General features: G+C 44.5%; 1 protein-coding gene across 1 annotated transcript; it reads right to left on the reverse strand.

Moving 5' to 3' along the window:
• On the reverse strand, window positions 1-3019 carry LOC122093131 (ankyrin repeat-containing protein At5g02620-like). Its single transcript, XM_042663388.1, has 2 exons — window positions 2431-3019; window positions 1-980 (listed from the first exon to the last, which is right to left on the reverse strand). The coding sequence occupies exons 1-2, from the start codon at window positions 3001-3003 to the stop codon at window positions 72-74; spliced, it is 1482 nt and encodes a 493-aa protein (XP_042519322.1). The 5' UTR covers window positions 3004-3019; the 3' UTR covers window positions 1-71.
• Window positions 3020-15231: the final 12212 nt, after the last annotated feature.

Below are 15231 nucleotides of genomic sequence, written 5' to 3' on the forward strand. Positions count from 1 at the left end.
GCCATTACATATTCTCCAAAAGTGTTCAGAATGAGAAAGGAAATATTTTAATTTCTGTCCCCAAATTTCATTCAGACATAGGATTGACTCTGATCATTATTTATAATCTGAGGGCGCCTCCTAACTGGCCGTGTTGTTTTCCAGCATTTCTTCACGCATAGGAAGACGAAGCGAACAGTGTGAAGTAAGAGAACAAGGCCCAACAGACCCAACCAAATGGTGACTGAAATCACCATTATTTCTATAATCAGATTAAACTGAACTTTTGGTGTGACCAGTTTAGATAAAACAATCAGATTAAACTTATCACCATTTGGTGTCTGTTGAGATATTGACACAATGAGAGCCAATACCAATGATGTGATTATGATCCACATAATTACCATCAATATCCACATAAAAACCCTTCGCCTCAATGGTAATCCACTTATGAGCAGAAGGGTTATACTTAAAGACCCAACAAAAGATAGTGTGCAGAAAATTAAGAACATAAGGTACCAAAAAGGGCTATCATCTGCCATTACCGAAGTACCAGCCCTATGGCTAACTTCAATACTGGGGTTATAAGGATCAGGATGCGTGCCATAATCTTGCCAAACCCCACCTGGAGGATTTAGTATTGCTTGGAAAGCCATGGTGGCAATTACAGTTGACACCACCATTAATGAATTCTTCTTCCTCTCTAACCACTCTTCTTTGGATTTCATTTGGCTACCACTAGTCCGGGTGTTTTTTTGTGAGGAGGAGAATATTGCTTTACCCCTTCCTGATATGACTACCTTAGAACGGTCATTTTCATTTACTGCTGACACTATAATAATATCCCTGGCTCTTAATGCCCCAGCAGCCCTTAGGGACTCTCCAATGTCCATGTCTTTCATTTCTCGTGGAGATTGTGCTAAGATATCCAAAGTTGTAAGACCACTCCCATTCAATGCGTTTACCTCTACTCCATTTTTATCTAGCAATAACTCGATCGCCTGTTGCATGTAGTTGATTTTTAAAAATGCTCATTACTTTTTTGGTAGATTCATGTATAAATACCAAAGCAAAAAAATGACACTAATCAAATGAGATGAGACATACTCCAATATCATTGCATGGCCAAGGTGATGTTAGAATATTCTAAAATGAAAGGATTGAATATATATTAAGGCATGAGAACCCTGTCCGCTTGAGAAAATCAACATAGACTTCAAATTCAAAAAACCTAGTTGTGTGACATACGATAGTCCCTCCCTTTGTCTATCTTTATCTTCCCGTCATATGAAATAACTTATCTGCCTCGTATTGTGGGAGAAGAAAGATAAACACAGGGAGATGTTAACAAACGCTACACAACCGGACGTTTGTGTAAAAAAAAAAAAATGGAATATATATATATATATAATATGCATAACACCAGCTTTTATTCTTATAATTCATGGACTATCATTTTTCTTACTATATTGATAAAAGTATGTATAAACTTGTCAACACAGAGCTATTATCATTGCTGTTTTAGCCCTTTTATATCCTCTAAAAAAAATATATATTGTAATAATGAGATATTTGATATGATCTTTGATTTGGGAGTGTTTCATAAATAAGAAAAATGAAGACCGTACTTTTATATGGGGAACCTTTTGATGGGCTTCTATTTTTTCTTAGCAAAACAAATATTCATATTTTTTTTTTGGGGGGGGGGGGGAGAATGGAAGGGGTTGGAAGGGAAGTTGTTTTGGTGAAGGGTAATCCAAGGAAAAAGTCGTGGGTAAGCACTAGGCACTTTTTTTTTTTTGGGATAGAAGGCACTAGGCACCTTGATCTACCACATGGTAGAACATATGTGGCCGAAAATTTTAGGATTTTAATCATGTGTCAAGTTCAACTCAATCGGATTATACCACATAACTGTTAGGAATGAACAACGCAGTGGGATAATGATTCACAAAAGAAGAACAAAAGAGAGATCCAAGATGGGTTACGTTTACGTCCGACCGATCATCAAAACTTCCATTATTCTGATAAAAAAAAATTAGAAACCTTAACCCTTCACACCTTCTTCTGAGATAACCCCCTATATGTAGCATCTTGGTCATTACGAAGAGAAATTTTAATATCTGAAAATACAAAATTATCCTCAGAAAACAATTTCCTAAAAAAAATTTGATTGGGGGATCCGCCTCCCTATACCTCTAAACAAGGGGGACCTGATACCTTTTCAACCCCCACAGCCCACTCATTGAGGAACAGGACGGCATTTATTGGAAAAAAAAATCCCCAATACTTCTAGATTAAGCTGAGATCTGTAGGTTTTACCATAACAAAAGGAAGACAAGTACTACCAAGAGGGTGCATGGGTGCGTGTGTATTTCACTTATCAACTCATAGCCATTATTATAGGTGTTTGTGTGTGGTGGGTGAACCCATGTGTATATTTACTCGTACCTTTGTTTGCTTCTTAGCTGCAGCAAGATGCAAAGCAGTGTTGCCATCATCATCTTTAGAATTGATGAGCTCTTGGTCACTTCCTGCTGATTCCAGCAATACTTTAAGTTCCTCCAAACGGTTGTATTTCAGACACAGGTGTATAATGGTTTCTCCCCTATCAACCCTCACATGAATGACCTCAGGTCGTTTCTGAATCAACTCTTTCATGATATCAATACGGCCTTTGATCACTGCAAGATGAAGAGGAGTTCTCCCATCATGGTCAGTAACAAAACAAACATTTGGGTTAATCGTCAACAACTCTTTCACCATTTCAAGGTTCCCTCTTGCTGAAGCCAAGTGAAGAGGTGAGGAACTTTCTGAATTTAACTCAGTTGCGAGTTCTGGTTTGCGTCTCAAAATCTCTTTCGCAAACTCAACGTGGCCTAGCATCGCTGCTATGTGGATTGGAGTTTCATTGAGGTGAGTGACCATAATTCTGTCGAGAATGAGCTCGTCTTCTTCTATGAGTTCAATCAAAGATGGAAGACTTCCACTCACTGAAGCTTCATAAAGTCTTCTTATCATCATTCTCTCTCGGTTTCTTCTTCCCCGTTCTTCCCTCTCCATGGGTGCTTCTTCCCCTTAATGCTTACGTTTATATAGACTGCCATTGTTAAGGCTTCAAGGGATTGTTCTTATTATTAAATTTACATTAGTAGTGGTAGAAGAATGTTTTGTCATTTTGTGAAGCCGTTGAACTGGGAGAATTACTTCTTTTCCTTACCCTGATGTGTGGCTACAAGCCTAGTAGATAAGTCAACCCCTCCATTTTTTGTAACTTTCTGAAGCTTTCGGAACAATAACAGAATGGTTAGATAAGTCAACCTGTCCATTTTTTGTAAATTTCTGAAGCTTCACGGAACAACAACAGAATAGCTTTATATTATAGAAACAAAAACATCTGGTGGAAAGTCTTATATGTGGGATCCAATTCCTGAGGGGAGGTTGTGGCACGCATTGACACCTTCAAACAACAAATCGAAAATCTTAAGGATATCTTTAATTAAACCGATTGAGAAGATCATCCAGGCATGTGGCGAGTGTTAGTTGAAGAATGATTTTCAAGGAAAGTGATGTAATCATCCAAATAAAAGGTGGCCCTTGCATAAAGATAAATTTGGAGGGTTGAAGCATTTAGTTAAAAAAATAAGATGAAAATTTGACAAAAAGAGGACAGCAGAGATGGATTAGATAATTTATGGATTGAGAGTGATTCTATAGCTGTTGTTAATGGTATAAGTGATCCCTTGGTGTTTCAAGCGAAAATGATGGTACTTTAAATAATACTTGGACATCATAGAATGAAAAATGTAAGAGTGACGGCAGAAATGGATTAGATAATGGGAAATTTTCTTGTACCACCTTTAAAAGTATTCATAACTTTCTGTAACCCTCAAAATTTGAAAAAAGATCACATACATCCTTCATTTTCATAAGAAAATTTCTAATAAATCCATTTCATTAGAAGGAAATGGTTAAGTGATGATGATAGCAATATACTATTATCTAAATGGTCAAACCACCCTTGGGTATAGGTAAACTTACCATTATACTCTTCACTTTAAAACCCTCAAATTGGTAAAGTTGGTTGTTTTTTTCTCAACCTAAACTTCCATCTCATCTTTGCTCCTGCTCCTGCTCTGATTACCTACCAACAAAAGTGGCAGAAAAGAGGAAGAAGAAACGATTGAGGAAGAAGGTTGTTCCGACTATCTCCCGGTACTGGGATATTCTGACCATCGCTCACTCATCTTTGCTCCTGCTCCTATGATATTTTGGCCACAACGCACTCATTTTCATCTCAAAAATGTCTTTTCACTTTTTACAGATTAGTGAAAGAACTCCAGAAGGTCTACCAGAGATAATAGTGGAAACTTTGGGTTGCCAGTCATACCCAGGAAAAGACCCACAACATGAACTTTTGAGGAAGGAAAACATAGAGGTGATCCATTAGCTCCATCCTGATCGCCAGGTCGGTTCAGCATCAGACGATAGCATTTTATCCAGCGTTGTTGCCATCATTGCAAATACCATCCAATCTGCCAAGGGTGCCATTCCTTCGTTAAGGTTGTACGTTGCTCGCTCTCTCTAGGATATTGTCAAAGTGATTTCATTCTCTGTATTGATGTGTGCTCCAATAGGAGACTTTATAGTACAAGATTGAGGAACCCTAGTCCAACTATACAATAGGAAAACTATCACATAAAATATAGACTTCAATTGTCACACCCCGTTCACCCTGAACCGGAGCGGTGACCGGGTTAACACCGGTTAACCCAAACCTGCCAGGATCATCAGATACTGTATTCCACCACAGCATACACATACTAACATCAATTCATCAGATCAACGGAGACTAAGATTTATCTGTAAATAATTCCCATATACCTGATACCCAACTGGTGATACCATAATTATATACATTTGGGCCCGAAGGCAGGATATATTCACAAAAGAATAAAGTTCAAATATCAAGTATATACAGGAATTTATCAAAATCATCAGAGTACACAGCTCGGCTCGGTAGTGGAGCTCAACACGGCCTCAAAAATGCTGTCCCGCAGCACAGCTCTCACACGCGCAGTCTACGCCGTGCTCAAACTCCTCAGGGGTCCACCAGTCCTCCTCAGGAAACTTGACTGTGGGACCCACCCCATGCTCCTCAGATGCATGACCTGCAAAAGCATCTAAAAAGGGGGGCACACGTGGAATGAGCTCACTAACTCAGTAAGTAGAGAGGTGGACCACACACGACAGTCCACACATCACAACACATCATATGCACTACATGTCATGCAATTCATTTTAATTCACATACACCTAATCAACATTACTAAGTCTTTGGTTTTAGTGCTACTACAACCACAGTGCGCGTATACTCCGGGTACGAGCCGCGAACTCCCTCCCGCGATACGCCCATAGGGCTGTTGGAGAAGGCCCACCGTGAGTACTCGGAAAAATAAAGACAATGCCGTCCACCGGCTCTCAACAGAAATGTAAATAAATTAAATGACAGTGCTGACTCCAGCAATTTAAAAGCAGTACGATTGGCCCTCTTGAAATACCACCGGGGTTGCCGACTGTCCTACATGACTCGCCGGGCGTAATGCCTAACCGCCACAGTATCCGACAACCGCGACCCCTGCTTCCCCCCAAATGGCAACCCAACACCTGAACCCCTGTTGGGAAGGGTCATAGCACGGGATGGTGAGAATCCTAATACCGCATGCTCCTATATGCAGTACGACTGCATAGTGCCACCGTGTCCCATACCACGGGCCACCAATGCATTCGTTTCCAAGCCGACCACGACATCTAATCTATCAATGCATTATGCAACATGATGTCCGCATTCAACATATAACATCTCATTCAATTTGCATTTGAAAAGTAAACATAGCATATATGCACATCAATGAGTGGAATGACTAATCTATATAGCACATTCATGATGACATGACTAGATTAGATATGGTTAAATGAATGCCAAATAAATGCCTTGAAACAAGGCCACACGTCCCCTCTCTACTTACTTGTAGCGTACAAGGAGTCCCGCTCGGTACGGGTGAGATCCGGAGCGAATCGGGAAGGCTTTGGTGAACCTAACAAAATTGAGCGGGGTTAGTACTTCACCATTTTAGAATCAAAATTAATGAAATCCGACGTCAAAATCGTGTTTAGAACGTCGAAAGAAGGTCCCACGTCCGATTTGGGCTCGATCGGACCCAAAAATCACATTCTGGCCACTCGGGTGGGTCACTCAGGTGGGTTGTCTACCCACCGGTCCTACCCGCCGGTTTTGGACCCGCGGGTATGGACCCGCCGGTAGGACCCGCCGGTCGTACCCGCCGGTTTGGCCAGAACCCCCCCTGGTCCTCTCAGGTGGGTGACTCAGGTGGGTTGTCTACCCACCGGTCCTACCCGCCGGTTTTGGCGGAAAAACCCCAGTTTCTTCTCAACTTCCTCCATTCCTTGGGGACCCAAATAGGGCTTTTCTCAACCCATTCCTCACACCTTTAAAGTCCCATAGGATGGTTCTAGCTTAGATCTAAGTTAGATTCGAGTGAGGGGAACCATCTTACCTTCTTTGCTCAAGAATGACTTCAAACCCTCCAAATCACTTCCAACTCACAATGCTCCTTCTACCTTGTCAATATCTCTTCAAATCCTTCAAGATCAACACATAAATCATCTATTAAACCTTAGATTCATCATTTCAAGGGGTGTTTACAAGATCTTAAGAAATCATACTCGAATCAAGGGTTTAAAGCGTGGGTTTGGCGAATGTTTATAAAACCCAGCTTTTCTTACCTCCAACTGTAGATCTCGAGTTGAAGATTACTCTCCCGGCACCGGAATGGCAAGATCGAGCTTCGGCGCCGCTGAAATCCTTCCTTTCTTCTTCTTCCTTTCTTCTTCCCTTTCTTTTTCTCTCTCCTCTTTACTTTTCTCACCAAACGTACGAGGGTAATAAATGGAAAGAAAAGAAGTCATAAAGCTTTATATACTATTCCTACTTAAGTGAATAGTGATGGATGGGTCACTCAGGTGGGTGGGTGTACCCACCTGACATACCCATCCGAGAGTCAAAACTTGGGATTTTGACCGGGCTCGGACCTCGGCTCAAACCCCACCCCAGGCATACATTGTAGCCTACGTATATATCTTAAAATACAGATATAATACCTGTTTATCCGTACATAGCCTTATGGTAGGTGCACGTACACGGTTTGGGCACTCCCGTCTCTTCTGGCACTGGCTCGGACTTGTCGGGCCAGCCGGTGTTTAAGGTCACCCGTGCCATCATAGCCCATAAGGAACCCGCTCTAACATCCTCTGGCTCGGTTCCTGCATGGTTAAACCGGTTCAACCGCGAAATCAGACCGGGTTTAAGAAGCGGAATATTACATTACCCCCCCTTCTGAAAAATTTCGTCCTCGAAATTGCGTACCTGGTTGATCAAAAAGATGAGGGTACTTGGCTCGCATTTCTTCTTCTACCTCCCAAGATGCTTCTTCAAGTGAAAGATCAGCCCATCGCACCTTTACGTAGGAAATGGAGCGGTTACGAAGGGTTTTCACCTTACGGTCCAAAATTTCAGCTGGCTGCTCTGTATAGGTCATATCAGCTTCTAGGTACCCTGGTTCCACGGGTAGTACATGAGATGGATCATGCACGTACTTCTTCAGCATGGATATATGGAATACATTGTGAACATTTCCAAACGAAGGTGGCAGAGCAAGCATGTAGGCTACTGAGCCAACCCGGGACAAGATCTCAAATGGTCCCATGTATCTTGGGCTCAACTTCCCCTTTCTGTGAAACCTTTGCAAACCTTTAGTAGGAGAGATCTTGAGAAATACCTTTTCTCCTGGCTGAAATTCAATCTCCTTCCTGCGGGTGTCCGCATAGCTCTTTTGACAAGACTGAGCTGCTTTAATCCGTTCTCTAATAACGTCGACTTTGTCACAAGTCATTTGGATCATCTCAGGTCCTAACATTCGACGTTCACCTACCTCATCCCAATACAAAGGAGTTCTGCACTTTCTGCCATATAACGCCTCATATGGAACCATCCCAATTGTAGCTTGGTAACTATTATTATATGCAAACTCCATAAGAGGTATATATTCTTCCCAACTGCCACTCATCTCCATTGCACATGCTCTGAGCATGTCTTCTAATATCTGTATGGTTCGCTCCGACTGGCCGTCCGTCTGTGGGTGAAAAGCTGTACTCAAGTTCAGTTGCGATCCCAAGGCACGCTGTAAGCTTTTCCAAAATCTGGAAGTGAACCTTGGGTCCCTATCTGAAACATTGCTCACTGGCACTCCATGTAGACGCACTATGTTGTCCATGTAAAGTTGTGCTAGTTTGGCCATGGAGAACTTGGTCTTGATAGGAATGAAATGAGCAGTCTTGGTAAGCCGGTCCACAATCACCCATATCACATCCATTCCCTTAGGTGTACTTGGTAGTCCGGTGACGAAGTCCATTGAAATCCTTTCCCACTTCCATTCTGGTACTGGGAGTGGCTGAAGGGTACCATAAGGTCGATGCCTCTCAGCTTTTACTTTCTGGCAGGTAAGACAAGTCGCCACATACAAAGCTATGGTGACCCTCATGCTTGGCCACCAGTAACTCTGTTTGAGGTCTTTGTACATTTTGGTACTTCCTGGGTGGAGTGAGTACTCGGAGCTATGTGCTTCTCTCACGATTTTGTCCTGTATATCCAAATCATCGGGTACACACAATCTGTCTCGAAACATCAATGCCCCGTCACTGGCTAAAGTAAAATCTGGGTCGTTCATTGTTTGGTCTTGAACCTTAACTCTGATCCGCTGCAATTCAGGATCCAAGGGTTGCTTCATTATCACCTCTTGCCTAATTGTCGGATGCACCTGTAGGGCCGATAAGGATACCGTCAACCACTTAAGGTTTTCTGGTTGAGGTTCAAGCTCTAAGGTTGCCCCTTCATACAAGAGGGTTTCATCCATTAGCATCGCCTCTTGCACAAGTGGTGAGCTTACTGCTAAGTATGAAAGCGACACAGTCTGTGTCTTCCGACTTAATGCATCTGCCACTACATTAGCCTTGCCGGGATGATACTGAATATCGCAGTCATAATCCTTCATGAGTTCCAGCCATCTTCTCTGTCTCATATTCAAATCCTTCTGGGTGAAGAAGTATTTCAGGCTCTTGTGGTCACTGTATATCTCACACTTCTCCCCATACAAATAATGTCGCCAGATCTTAAGGGCAAAAATGACTGCGGCTAGTTCCAAGTCATGAGTGGGGTAATTCTTCTCATACTCCTTTAGTTGTCGGGATGCATATGCTATTACCTTCCCGCGTTGCATGAGAACACAACCCAAACCAACTTTGGAAGCATCGGTATAGACTGTCATTCCACCTGTGCCTTCAGGAATAGTCAGCACAGGGGCAGTCACCAACTTTTCTTTCAATTCCTGGAAGCTCTTCTCACATTCCTCTGCCCAGTCGAATTTCACACCCTTTTTAGTCAACTTGGTCATTGGTGCTGAGATCCGAGCAAAATTCTCGATGAAACGCCGGTAATATCCAGCCAAACCCAGGAAGCTTCTAATTTCAGTAACATTCTTGGGACTTTCCCATTCCACTACTGCTTTTACCTTAGCAGGATCTACTTCGATTCCAGCTTTAGATACTACGTGCCCCAGGAATCCAACTTGTTCAAGCCAGAATTCACACTTGCTGTACTTGGCAAACAACTGTTGATCTCTCAACCTCTGTAACACCATTCTCAAGTGTTGAGTGTGCTCCTCCTCGGTCTTGGAGTAGATCAGGATATCATCAATAAAAACAATTACCCATTTGTCGAGCACATCCTGAAATACTCGATTCATTAGATCCATAAATGCTGCCGGCGCATTGGTTAACCCGAAGGACAACACTAGGAACTCATAATGGCCGTATCGAGTCCTAAATGCTGTTTTGGGTATATCACTACTCCTTATCTTGAGCTGATAATAGCCGGACCGAAGGTCTATCTTCGAAAATACTCTGGCTCCCTGCAACTGATCAAATAAATCATCAATGCGTGGCAATGGATACCGGTTCTTAATGGTTAACTTATTCAACTCCCGGTAATCTATGCACATACGCAAGCTACTATCCTTCTTCTTGACAAACAACACCGGGGCACCCCAAGGTGAAACACTTGGGCGAATAAACCCCTTTTCCAATAGTTCTTGCAATTGCATCTGCAACTCCTTCAACTCAGCTGGTGCCACTGGAGCTGCTCCAGGAATCAAGTCTATGGCAAACTCCAACTCTCTGTCAGGTGGTAAATGCATCAGATCATCTGGGAAAACATCGGGAAACTCTTTAACCACCTTTACTTCTTCTAGAGGTGTAACTCTTGCATCAACATCGAGTACCGAGGCTATGTAACCCTGATATCCACTTTCTAGTAACTTTACCGATTGGAGAGCGGAGACCAAAACCTTCCTCACCCTTTTCATGGTATCTGCTCGGTACACCCACTCTTTCCCTTCGTCATCTGTTACCTTAATCAGCCTTTCCGCACAGATCACATTAGCTCGATGAGCCGACAACCAATCCATACCCAATATAGCATCAGAATTCTGCATATTGAATTTAATAAGTTGTGCATCAAAGTTCTTCCCACTAATCTCCACTGGGCACGGTCCATACACTTCCTTCAACTGTGCAATTTTACCAGTAGGCATACTAACAATCATCCCCTGGTCTAGGATCCTGGGTGACATCCCAAGCTTTCCTACAAATCTCTTAGATGCGAATGAATGAGTAGCTCCTGAATCGAATAAAACATAGGCTGGTATGCCCGATATGGGTAGGATACCTAAGATAACAATGTATTAAAATTTCAGCAGGTCATCAACATTAATCATAATGAACTTCTTAATTTAAAATGTACCTGCTACAACTTCTGTACTAGCCTCAGCTTCCTCGGCTGATAAGGCATACATCCTTCCCTGCGGTTGACTGCCTCGAGGTAAGGGAGGTCGATACGCAGAGGGCTGACTGGAGGGCAAGGCTGGCCGGGACCGACAGTCTTTCGCATAATGCCCATAGGAATGGCAGTTGAAACAACGAATCTGAGGCGTCGAAACTGGAGCGGGGCCCCTCTGCACTTGACCCGCTGCAGATGGAGGTCGAGGTGGCCTTGAAGCTGTAGGTGCCACACTAGTGTTCGGGCGAAAGGAAGTAGAACCCGAACCACCAACTGGCCTAGAAGGGTAGCCAGATGGCCTATAGGGCTGCCTATACATAGGCCCAGAACTGTATGATCCACGGTATGCTTTGGAGGGATTTCCCGCATCTGGGAATGGATTTGTTCTCTTCCACAGTCCAGGAGTGAGGGACTGTTCACCCTTTTGCTTATCTTCCATTGTTTTGGCCTTCTGTACAATCTGGCCATATTCGGTCAAATCCAAGACTTAAAGCACAGACCCAATAGATGCTTTTAGGCCTTTTAGGAACCTTGCTGCCTTCTCTTCAGCTGTTCGCATATGCCTTGGGGCAAAATGGAACAAACTCTCGAACTGCTGTTGGTATTCAAGGACAGTCTTACCTCCTTGAGTTAAGGCCATGAACTCAGTCTCTTTTCGGTCCCTGAAACTGCGCGGATAATGGTTATCCAAGAACAATTCCTTAAACTGCTCCCAAGTAGGTTCTGGATGAGCAGCCATCAATATAGGCTTGGAAGCTTGCCACCAAGAATTTGCCTCTTTCTTGAGTTGTAACCCAGCACAAATGAGCTTCTGGGCATCCGTGCACTCAAGCACCTCAAATATCTTCTCCAATTCTTGGATCCATTGATCCGGTTCTAGAGGATCACTCCCCACCTTAGAGAATACCGGTGGTAAGTTCCTCTTGAAAGACTCCACAACCCTTGACGTGTTGCTCGTCGTCGGGAAGTTAGGAGCATAGACTGGATAGTAGGAGTATGGAGGAGGCATCCCCTGCTGAGGAATACCGAATGGTGGGATTGGAGGTGTACCCACTTGTGGTCCCGTTCCCGACCCTACAGGTGGGTCCCGTGGGGTGAGTACCCGGGGAGGTTGACCCGGTTGAGAAAAATCTAACTGTTGCTGGATGGCAGTCATAAATGCTTGCTGTTGCTGAAGCATTTGTTGCTGGAAAGCTTGTTGGGACTGCTGAATTATTGTAGCAACATCTCCCGGTGTAATGACCGGTGGAGGGTCCGGGAGTGCAGTCATAGGTGGGTCCCCATGTGCCCCACCCTGACCATGGGTCTCTGCAGGTAGCGGAGGTGAGGTATGCCCCACAGAATGGGCCCCTCTGGGATTTTGTGGTCGACCGACCCGACGAGGACCCCGCGAGGTACCTCAGGCATTACTACCGGATCTAGTACTTACCATCGTATCCTTGTACCTGGAACATATCACACACCATATTGGTTAAACACCATAGACTGATTTAGGCACACAACCATATGCCATTAGGTGAGGTGTTGTAGTGTATGATAGCCTGTAAATTAATCATAGCTCAATTCCAAGATACAGGCAAGGTTCACAACATACATGCTAATGGTCCCACTTGACCGTAGCATATTGATCATAGGATTAATATCCACCATAAAACCAATGCATTCATAATAGGAGAAAAGAAGGGAAAAGACAAAGAAGGAAAATTTTCAAAATCTTAAAATTTTTCCCTTCTGTCCAAACCGGTGGGATGAACCGGCGGGTAGGGACCCGCCGGTCCCNAAACCGGTGGGTGTCACCGGCGGGTAGGGACCCGCCAGTCTGACCCGCCGGTCTTGCCCGAGGTTAAAACACGAACAGGGCCAGAAAGGCCCTGTTTCGTCTGTCACTCTCACCCTCTCCTTTCTCTTACTTCCTTTTTCCTCTTGGACGATTTTGGGAGTTTACCCGGCGCTTCCACTCGCGAGTCTACTCACCCACTCGACGCTTTAGAGAGGATTCAACTCGTCTTCATCCAAGTAAGTTCTTCTTCTTCTTCGTTTTCCAGAATTTCAAATTGGGTGATTTATTTGAATAGGATTTACTTTTTAGGCTTTCTTTCTCTATTTTTCACCATAGAAAAGTATTATCATGTGTTTGTGATGATTCCACTGTGCTCATTTGTAGTTTATAGGATTCATCACCCTTTATTTGGAGAAAACCCAAATTGATGCCCTAGGTTCCCAAATTTGGGGTCTCTTCAATCCTACTGTTTTTTTCTCAAATTGACGTCTTCTATGTAATGCATTTCACTTGTTTTACGCTAGATATGAGTTAGATTTCATTGAATCATCCATTATGCTTGAAATCCTCATGTATTTCCATGAAAATCCCTATTTTGGCATTGGTTTCCTTGATTTTCATCCATACTTGTACTCATGGAGTTTCATAGTCTTTTTTTGGGGTATATTCTTGAAATTTCATCATCCCATCACTATGGCATTTCATTCTAGACCTAGGGTTTCAAGCTTTCTCTCCATTCCATTCCAATTTGCGCAATGGACTTGAATTTCCCCATTTCATTCATGCCTATTGCTTTTGCTGTCCTTTGCTGTCATTTTACTGTTTTGGCGCGTTTCCATGCGTTGCCATCACCATGTTTCATGTCATAAGTTTTCTATCCTTCCTAGATCGTTGCCGTTCCCATTTTGCAGAAATTGGGTTTTGAATTTCCCCTTCTTTAATGCTGCTGTCTTTTCTTACTGTACTAACCCAACTTCTTTACTTATTGTCAGGATGTCTTCACGCACCGGCAGAGGACCATCTTCCTCTGGTGTTCGACGCAAGACCACCGCTTCTAAGCGGAAAAGTGCGGAGACCAGCACTTCAGCTCATCGCACAGGGAGACCTGCACCTGCTCAGTCTGACCCTTCAGACTACGATGAGGAGCACTTTACTAGTGCCGAGGCCGCAGCCAAATGGCCTATCTTCCTGAAGGGGCCAGTGTTGATGGAAAAGACCGTGGTAGTCGAGGACTTCCACAAGGCCCAGCTTCAGGAGAGGTTCTCAGCATTGGGCTGGGACACTATTCTTCAGATGGACCGACCGTGCTACGATCAGCTCGTCCGTCGGTTTTATTGCAACTTGGAGGTGTCGTATCAGTACGGGGAACTCACTGTCAGCAGTCTGGTGAAGGGAGTGGATATCCAGCTGACGGTAGACACCTTGGCCAGCATATTGGGTATATCGACGGTGGGACACCGATACTACAGTCCCCCCAGGAGTAGGCCTCAGGGACCGTTCATGAGCATGGAGACACCGGACTTCATCTACGAGACCATCTGCGGCAGCAGCAGTCGCCCGGAGTCCGAGACATCTTTCTTCCCTGAGGTCCGTCTCTTTGCCCGGTTGATCCAGTTCAACCTGCTCCCCAGAGGAGGTCATCGGAACCAGGTAGGTTTCATGACAGCTTTTATAGCATTCTGTATCTTTACGGCCGCAGAGGGAGGCGGGGAGCACTTGTGCCTTCCCTATATCATCCTCAGAGCGATGGAGCACCATGCTTCCCACCCAGAGGACGGAGGATTCCCATACGGCAGGATCCTCACTAGGATCTTCGAGTTCTTCGGGGTGGATCTGAGCGGAGAGGAGGGGAAGACTCCGGCTGACAGGTTCGATCGAAGCAACCTCTTGAAGATGGGTCTCCATACCCTCATGGATTCACCTCCTAGATCGGGAGCTCGGAGAGGTAGGGGTAAGAGGGCTGCCCCTGTAGAGGATGTCCTCATGGAGGAGGAGTCCAGTGAGGAGGACCAGGACTACGTTCCTCAGGACGAGGAGGCGGATCTGATGGGTGGCAGCATTCCTGAGGAGGCGCCTCAGGAGTCGAGAGGTCCGGGTCCTAGTTCTTCCGGAGCTGCAGCCCCACCATATGGAGCCCCACCACCTGGGAGTGGTGACTATGATTATGAGGATAGGACAGCCTCCATGCGGGCCGTGCAGGATGGCCAGGTCCAGATACTGAGGCGGTTGGACGAGATTGCCTCCCGGCAGATCACCTTGGAGGATTCCTTCCGTAGGCTGGGTCAGTACTTGGACACCAGGGCCACCGCCATCTCAGCAGATTATGGCCGGCTTAGGAGGGAGGTACAGGTGGTGAACGCGAGGTTCGATTATTACGATCACCGCTTCGATGTTAACTCCAGGCCTCCAGCGAATGTGGTGATCATCGACGACGATGACGACGCCCAGTGAGGCTTAGCTTGCCCGCCCAACTGTTTATCCATTTTTCTCTTTCTGTAGA

This window comes from Macadamia integrifolia, chromosome 11 (assembly GCF_013358625.1).
Source record: "Macadamia integrifolia cultivar HAES 741 chromosome 11, SCU_Mint_v3, whole genome shotgun sequence".
NCBI lineage: Eukaryota > Viridiplantae > Streptophyta > Magnoliopsida > Proteales > Proteaceae > Macadamia > Macadamia integrifolia.